An 8,590-nucleotide genomic window follows, 5' to 3' on the forward strand; every position below is an offset into this window, starting at 1 on the left:
GCGTCCATGACTGCATTTATAAACGAAGGCATGCAGACCCTGTCGGAGCAACTGCTTCAATATGATCTTTGAAAATGCAGTTCTTTTCATCTGAAACACGTCTTATCTACCTCATCTAAGTTTATTGTCCATTATCGGTCTTTTTCTTTTTCTTGTAGCCACCTCATCTTCACCTTTGCACTTTGCCTGTGACGTCACTTCCACACCATTATAGCTATATTATAATAGCTGAGAAGGGATTGAAGATTGAAGATTGAAGATGGATGACAAAATTGAAATGATCTTAAGAGTAATACTTGCGAATAATGTTTTTTTTTAGTCAAGTATTTTGTAGTAAGTTTGGAAGTTTATTTCTGTTCATGTCTGCATACGATCCATCTACGTGTAAAGACACCGACACTACTGGTAATTGTCTTCTCACTTGGTGTATCTCAACATGTATAGAATAACAAACCTGTACAAATTTGAGCTCAATATTGGTCGTCGAAGGTGCGAGATAACAATGAAGGAAAAAGCACCCTTGTCATGCGAAGCTGTGTGCTTCCAGACGCATTATTTCGAGACCTCAAAATCTTATTCTGAGGTCTGGAAATCAAATTCTTTGAAAATTACTTCTTTCTCGAAAAACGTTACTTCAGAGGAAACCGTTTCTTATATTGTTTTATACTATCAATATCTCCCCATTACTCGTTACCAAGTAATTACCAACAGTGTCCACTGCCTTTAACATTTCAATAAAAAATAATGTTAATTCGAGAAATTTCGCTGAATCAAGCTGAACTGACAAGTGATTGAGTACAATTTGATCTTCGTGCGCGCATGGAATGGGGATGTGCAGCATTAGACTGGTTCCAAGTCTTCGATCGTGGCTTTTTAGTCGTCCTGCCTGAGAGCCGCTACAAACAGCGCTCTCTTGTGATCTTTCTTCGTCATTTAGCCTACGATTAGATTGCGAGTTAGGGCGCGTGATAGCTAATAAATGTGGGGGCGTTTTCGTGGCTGAGATGCAGAAGAATAAGCGCGAACTAAGATTTGAATCAAGTCTAGTGCAGCATGTGCAATGCTTTCCAGCTCAAAAAAAGGTAGACGGAAAATGAGACCAAGTAGAGGACCCAGTAGAGGACGTACGTCATGGACTTTGGTCGTGTGAATTAAACATTGTATGCATAATTCATGTTTGATGTCGGGGGTTAGGGTTAGGGTTAGGGTTAGGGTTAGGGTTAGGGTTAGTGTATGGTGGGGGATTTTGCATGTTGTGCAATGCATTACCAGAAATAGTCAATTGCGTATGGGGATTCCCCCCTTACATTTCAATCGTCGTACAACTCCATCCATGTTCATTTCACTCCAGGACGTGCATTGCGATCGGTTGATTAGTTGCCTGTACTACGTACTACTGGTGAATATAAAAGCTACTACTTGATCACTGATCAATTTAATCAGTTTATTCTGTCAAATCATCATCAGTACGACTCAATTTATGATGGGGCTTATTCAACTTTATACCAAGATGGTTGTGGTGTTTGCTCTTATTTTTGCAGATACCTTAGGTAAGTGTAGGGCACCAGTAATAATTATCTTTCTATCTACAGAAACAATAACCTATGCCTATAAATCCACCATGATTTGTTCGAATACATCCAGCATCTACTTTGTCAGAGAATGTTACACACTGTGTAATTCAAAACTTAACACTAAACTTCGATTTGTTATAATGTAGACCCAGTTACCGGGTGCTTTCTATTTCGAAAAAAAAAAGGAGAACGTACAGTAGGCTATACTTGGTCTAAACTAAAAGCCTACATTAAGAATTAAGAATGTTCATTAAGTCTATGTTAAGAAATCATTTATTTGAAGCTGCTTGTAATCTGCTTATTTGTATAGTTTGAATCTTTCTCTCAATGTACATTTTATTGTTCTCTTTAAAAAAATTACTTATGAATATATTGTTGTAATAATGATTGTTGTAGCTCACATTATCGATGACCTTTGCCCCTCGGCGGATATGACGTCGGGAAAGGAGGATGTTCAGCTGGTAACCTCTCACTTATCCGTCCATGGTGTCGAAAACGTGCTTCCGATGTGTGGCATGCAGTACATGGTACCAGTTAAGGCAACTTTGTATCAAGGAATGCTTGCTGCTAGTCAACAAGAAGGAAGCAATTTCATGTGAGCAAAAAGTAAAATAATAATAATAAAAAAGTAGATATAGATCGCATTCCGAACCGTTGACTCAGTATTGCCCTCTTTTGTTCAGGTTCCCGGTTTGAATGTGTGTACCTCTACTCAATGCTACATCATTAATACACAATGGGAGACTTTCTGGGACGATAGAGGGCAGCAGACTTACCGGGTAAATCCATTGTTCTCAGAATTATGCGCATGTTCAGAACTACGTAAACAATGGAAATTTACCCGGTATGTCTGCTGCCACCTGGCGTTGGAAAGTCTCCTATTGCATCTACAATATAAACATGCGAACTTAATCAATACAATCGTACACTTCTGTTTTGTTTCTGTCGTTGTATGGTTTTATAATGTAAACGCTATTCTGATATGTATTTCTTGTAATAAAAATTTTAATAAAAAAATTATATACATATAAAAATTATTTTGCATTGTTATCGAACAATGCATGTACCACTTCTATGGTCCAGTAATCCATCATTTCATACCGAACATCCTTTGTCCTCATCACTTTACTCATATTGGTCCATAGCCACCAATTGTTTCTGAAATAGAAACTTTGATTGCTATAATTTTCCCGCTTTTTCCTGGATTCTTGCCTTAATCCCTTTCCCCTCTTTTTTCTAGAAATGAATATGTACTTTAGTTTATGCCTCTGAAGAAGGTCCAGTTTTGATCGAAAGTTAATTGGCCATCTACCCTACTCATTGTATTATATTATAAATATTTTATATGATATATACATTTTTGTAATCTTAATCGATTTATTGCAGGTTTACAAGTTCAGTGCAGCCAACTTGTGGACACAAGATAGAATCAATCAATAATGTTTATTCAAACGATCCATTTGACTGGGTTCTATTTGACTACACGACCAAGATGCCTTCAAAAGAGGGTAAGTTGGACTTATTTTGTATGCATAGCGATTGGTTCACATGGTATTTATACTCTTTCTCCATTGGTTGACTATGTCACATGGTATTTATACTCTTTTTCCACTGGTTGATTAAATGTCACATGGTATTCGTCCTTTTTGTATATTGGTTGATCGAATATCACATGGTATTGATCATTTTTGTAAATTGATTGATCTAATGTCACGTGTATTAATACTTTTTGTTCATTGGTTGATCTAATGTCACACGATACGAATCTTTTTTTTTTTCAGGAGTTGATTTGATCGAAATCACCAGTGAAAGCGCTTACCTCTGGCAGTACGTAAATACATCTGCTGGTTATGATTTAAATTACACTGGTAAGGACTATGTCAAGTTTGTTGTGTAGACAATACTGCAACTAATGAAGTAGTTGTTGCAACGAAAACTTATGCATTTTCCGCAATGTAATTAGTTTTAGTCTTTACCACTACCTTTCTTAAGTTTGACAATTTCAACGGAGCGCTGTGACCACTCCTGCTTGCTCTTTCGTTCCTCAATGATGTATACTTTATACTTTGCCTATAATAAAATAGTAGACAGGACCAAGTATTGTTTGAAGCTTTGCACGGTGTCGATACATAGGAAGAAACTAAAGTATAGATGACAACAGTATGTTTGCGAGTAAAACCACAAGGGGGGTGGTTCAGCCAACCAGGGCCCAATTTCATAGCGCTGCTTAGCGGCCGATTTTGTGCTTACTGTCCGATTTCCATTTCATAGCAATGCTAACCGTTAGCACACGAAAAGGCATGCGCATTCTAACCTTCCGGTGCTTACCGTACGAAAATAAACGACGTCACAATACAAATCCACGGTAAACACGCAATATGGCCGCCAAATTTTCCTTCTAACCTGTGAAATACGCTTGCACCTTAGCAATTGTTATGCTACAGTAAGCACGCAAAATGTGCTTACCGTTAAGCAGCGCTATGAAATTGGGCCCAGAATATTATTATTGAAACTAACAAAACGATGTTTAAGTACCCTTCTATTGTTACTTCATGTAAAGGTCCGTGCGGTGGCCCATCTACGATTGCTCTCCTGACCGTCTCCAGCGAAAACACCAACGATGCCTCCTTCGAACAAGTTTGTAGCCGGCCTATTTTGATCCAAGCCACTGGTACTACGCCTACGGCGTTTACTCTCCTCCACGACGCAAATGACCAGTTACCAATTCATGTAAAGTAAGTGTACTAACTCAAATTAATGATCTTAATCCCTGGTGCAAATTTAACACCGTTTAAATCGTTGCGGTATCCACTGCTAAATGGGTAGGATTCGATCTGCCTCTAAAACTACCGGATAATCTCGATGGTCTATAGTTGGTAAGGCCTGCTATAAATTGGCAAAGGTCGTGGGTTCGAATCCCACCGAGTAATATGCCTGTGACTTTTCCACATTTACAAACATTAAGTAAGGGTTAAACCACAATCATTATTCTTTATCCCTGGTGCAATTCGAACATCAATTTTTTTTTTTTTTTTAAATCAAATAATGCTTTGACGATAATGCACTAACACATTGTTTTATTTCGAATACTAATGTGTGGGTTTATTTTCTTCAAGGGCGGTTCTTGATATGCAAATGAACACAGTGACGGAGATTAACGGAGTGCCCAATGTCAAAGGAAAAGCTTGGACTGGGTACTACGCGGGCTCCAAAATGATGATACCTAATAGTAAGTTTGTTTTCGTTAATTATGAGGTTTACAAAAAATCAACACATTACAGATCGAGCAACTACACTAATACACGCCCTCTCGTGTCAGCTATTTGCGGATCCAGTGAACTGCTGATCGGAACCCGAGCCTGAATATTATTATCTGGCGTCATACATAATCACCTTTGACCTCACATTACTGTACATGGCGTTCATGGTTCTGGAGATTTGCGGTTAAATCCGACGTACATGGGTATACACAGCCAAGTGTTCTTATATCCTTGTGGATATAGGGTGCGTTCGTTTAGCTTCCCTGGGTCGACCCCGATGTTGCGTAGTTTATTTTTTTCCAGGACGAACGTGGGCACACAATTACCCCACGTTCGTCCTGGAAAAGTCGCCTGTTTTGTTTTCCAGTACGAACGTGTGCAAATGTTTACCCACGCTCCACCTGGAAAAAAACAGACGCACCATCACGTGAGCCTTCTCGTCGTGACGTCAGTGCACCTCGGGTCAGCCCAAGTGACCCTATCCACAAGTGGGGCTCTTGGGGCTGGCCCGAGGTGCGCTGACGTCACCACGGGAAGGCTTACATGGTGACGTGTCTGGGTTTGTTTCCTGGTTCGAGGACGAACGTGGGGTTATTGTGTGCCCACGTTCGTCCTGGAAAAAAATAAAATACGCCACGCCACATCGGGGTCGACCCAGGGAAGCTAATCGAATGCACCCAATATAGGGCAGTGGACCAATCTACTAGACCTAAGGGGTGCATGATGGTCTAGCTAGCGATATAAAGGGCCCCATTTCATAGAGCTGCTAAGCACAAAACATTTCTTAGCATGATAAGATAAAAAACAAAGTTACCAACCAAATTTCTACGTAATTTTCAGCAGGATAGGCAAACAAAAGCTGCATACCAGTAACAAGCAATATACAACTTGGTGGGTAATCCTGTTGTTGTCTAGGAAGAAATTTCATGCTAAGCAAATATTGGTGCTTAGCAGCTCTATGAAATTTGATTTGATATGAGGTTTGATCGCTAGCTAGATCAGCATTATTCTGGTTCCCAGATCCAAAAATCTCCGACTAGGCTCTGTCGAATTTAGGGTCCGGTATCACCCAAAATCACGTGACCAAAAAGGAGGAATTCCTCCGCTTTCGAAGTTATCCGAAATGTTCCGAACGTGTTGTCGTTAACATTCGGACAGTATCGTTGGTGTTCGGTACGGACTCGTAATGTCAGTCCTGTCGGCCGTAGATCCAGGAGTTTTTATGCCAGTTATTTCCAATGCAGGCGTTGTGCCTAAATAAAGCGTTTGCAAAGCGATGCGACAAGTTCAAAATATATAAACCTGGGAAATCGCTCCGGGATCTGGTAAGTTTCTGTCCTTTTTCTTCAAAAATATTTTTTCAAAGATGTTTTGACTCGAGTGTTCATTAGACATTGATTGAGGATTAAGTTTAATGATTTTTAAAAGTGGTAAAAATGGGGCAAAATCTGGTGACTAGCTGTCGAAATTATACGTGTTGAACCAGATTGTAATTAATTGACGATCAAAATAATCTCGTATCCCTCCGGCCTGGCGGCCATTGGGGGGAGGGTTACGTTATCGCAACTAGTAGTACGTGCAGACATGGTTTCCCTGGAGATGACCCCCGACCCTGACAAGTTGCGTCATGCTCTATTTTTAACCGTGGATGATACCTGACCTAAGATTTTTAACAAGAGACGTCAAGGAATATTTGGTCAGGGAACCAGACTAGATCAGCATGCACCTCATTCAATAGTGAGCGCGTGCGCAGTGGATGTTTTAATGCGAATAGGTCTTTGAAAGGCATTTTGTAAACATTGTCATAACTTGTCACATGAAATAATATACAGTTTGTTTTGTTTTTGCTTCATAGATCTTGCGATGACGAATGTCAGCAATGGGGATCATGTCGTCTTCCGTTATGAAGAAGTGGATGGTGAAAAAGATCCTGTAAATGTTGGGGCGCCCTCTGCTGGTCAACACATCATTCTGCTCTATGCAGTGATGTTGTTGACAACGGTGATGCCTTTGATATAAAAAGTAAGTCCCAGGTAGGAAGATTTGGGTATATAAAAGAAATATCTCCTTTCGAATGTTCAATTGAATGGGATTTTATTCATTGAAAAAAAGAATTGATAAAGGAATTTTATGTACACAATTTTAGTTGTTATTTCTAACATAATTGAGTTGTGGTATTTTGAAAATTATCATCCTTTTTAAAGACATCCTCTACGAAACTGTAGACATGATCATAAATCAAGTCAATAAAGGTTATTTTTTAATCCTTAGATATTTAATATCAAATATTTAAAAAAAATTACAATTCTTATCTTTGCATTTAGGGTTAGATTCGTCCTACAACTTCCTTTAATTTTGTGCTTTGCAAAAACCTCTTGCAAATGACGTCACAAAACTGAAACGGCACCCTCACTGAGTAGATCACTAAAGGATAGTCATTGGTTGACAGTTGTATGCAGCGCGTGCATGCGAGACGTGTTTCAACTTTGACCTCAGTGATGGCGGCAGTGCAAGGGGGTTTACATGTAAACCACTTTGATCTTCTTAATTTACTTCTACCACATGTGTACCACTTCTGGACACTATTGGTCACTCTCCAAATAATATTGTTAGCATAAAAAAAATTGATACTTATATACTTGGTAACTTTTGTTTTTACTTTTTACTTATTTTCTCTTAGGCTAATTTATTCATTTATTTATTCATTTGTTTATTTATTCATTTATTTATTTGTTCATTTGTTTATTTATTCATTTATTTATTTATGAATCTATTTATTTATTTATTTTCTATTTTTTCCCCGACATTCATTTATTTATTTTTCATTTTTTTTTTCTGTACATAACTTTTTTTTAGACTGTTAGAGGAACCGTCGTTTGAAACCTTTGTGTCTCTTGCAAATTTTGTATTCTTATGTTTCTTTATTGCTGGTTAAGTTTATTATTTGCTTGATGGGAGGTGGTGGGGCTATTTTGCATTTGTACTTATTTTGCGTCCCTGCTTTTAACTATATTTCTGTTTTTGTCTTAATATTCTTAATGTCTTTATAGATTTATTGTAAATAATTATAGACTTTTATGGCTAGGGATATTGGAATTGAAGGCCTTCGGGCCACAGTTTTTAGGTAAACTTTTAATTCCAAGAATATTCCCCTGGCTTTTGTTTTGTACTGTATATGTTTGTACTTTGTATGTGTTTTATGCCGAATAGATAATAATAATAATAATAATAACAAGCAAAGGAGAGCTTTTGGTAGTATAAAACATTGTGAAAAACAGCCCCCTCTGAAGTAACGTAGTGTTTGAGAAAGGAATAATTTCACACATCAAATATTTGAATTGATTTTGAGACCTCAGCTGGGGTCCCGAATTCAAGCATCTGAAAGCACACAACTTCGTGCGACAAGCAGGGTGGTTTTCTTCCATTATTCTCTTGCAACTTCAACGACCATTGAACTAAAAATTTCACATGTTTGTTAATAAGCATGTTTAGATTCACGACTGGTCTTTGACAATTACCAAAGGTGACCAATGCTTTAACACAACACACGGTGTAGGTAAACCCAAATTCTTAACATTTTCATATAAATGTTGTACTAAAAGGAAAGTGAAATCGCTAAGCTTCAAATAAGCTTTTAAAGCAAAAAATTGTTCACGGTTTTCTTTTAAGATTCCAAAGTTTAAGGTTTCAAGTTATCAAATTTTTTAAAATTGAGGTCAACATTTGTACATCAACATTTTGTTATATATGACTTAC

At 38.0% G+C, this 8,590-nt stretch overlaps 1 protein-coding gene across 2 annotated transcripts; it reads left to right on the plus strand.

Annotated features, from left to right (window-relative positions):
• The first annotated feature begins 1,313 nt into the window (after positions 1-1,313).
• LOC117299882 lies at positions 1,314-7,483 on the plus strand. 2 transcript variants are annotated; one of them, XM_033783468.1, is made up of 8 exons: positions 1,314-1,550; positions 1,971-2,169; positions 2,961-3,082; positions 3,356-3,442; positions 4,135-4,309; positions 4,691-4,803; positions 6,690-6,856; positions 7,159-7,483. In XM_033783468.1, exons 1-7 carry the CDS (start codon positions 1,481-1,483, stop codon positions 6,851-6,853), a joined length of 930 nt encoding a protein of 309 aa, XP_033639359.1. In that variant the 5' UTR covers positions 1,314-1,480; the 3' UTR covers positions 6,854-6,856; positions 7,159-7,483. The 2 variants fall into 2 exon arrangements, with proteins under 2 accessions (XP_033639359.1, XP_033639358.1); XM_033783467.1 differs by having other exon boundaries at positions 6,690-7,483.
• The last annotated feature ends 1,107 nt before the right edge of the window (positions 7,484-8,590 follow it).

Source organism: Asterias rubens, chromosome 15 (genome assembly GCF_902459465.1).
Source record: "Asterias rubens chromosome 15, eAstRub1.3, whole genome shotgun sequence".
Lineage (NCBI taxonomy): Eukaryota > Metazoa > Echinodermata > Asteroidea > Forcipulatida > Asteriidae > Asterias > Asterias rubens.

Coding starts and splice junctions, on each gene's coding strand:
- LOC117299882 (XM_033783467.1), top strand. CDS start 1,481: ATGATGGGGCTTATTCAACTTTATACCAAGATGGTTGTGGTGTTTGCT. Junction 1,551..1,970: donor TATTTTTGCAGATACCTTAG/GTAAGTGTAGGG, acceptor TGATTGTTGTAG/CTCACATTATCGATGACCTT. Junction 2,170..2,960: donor CAAGAAGGAAGCAATTTCAT/GTGAGCAAAAAG, acceptor GATTTATTGCAG/GTTTACAAGTTCAGTGCAGC.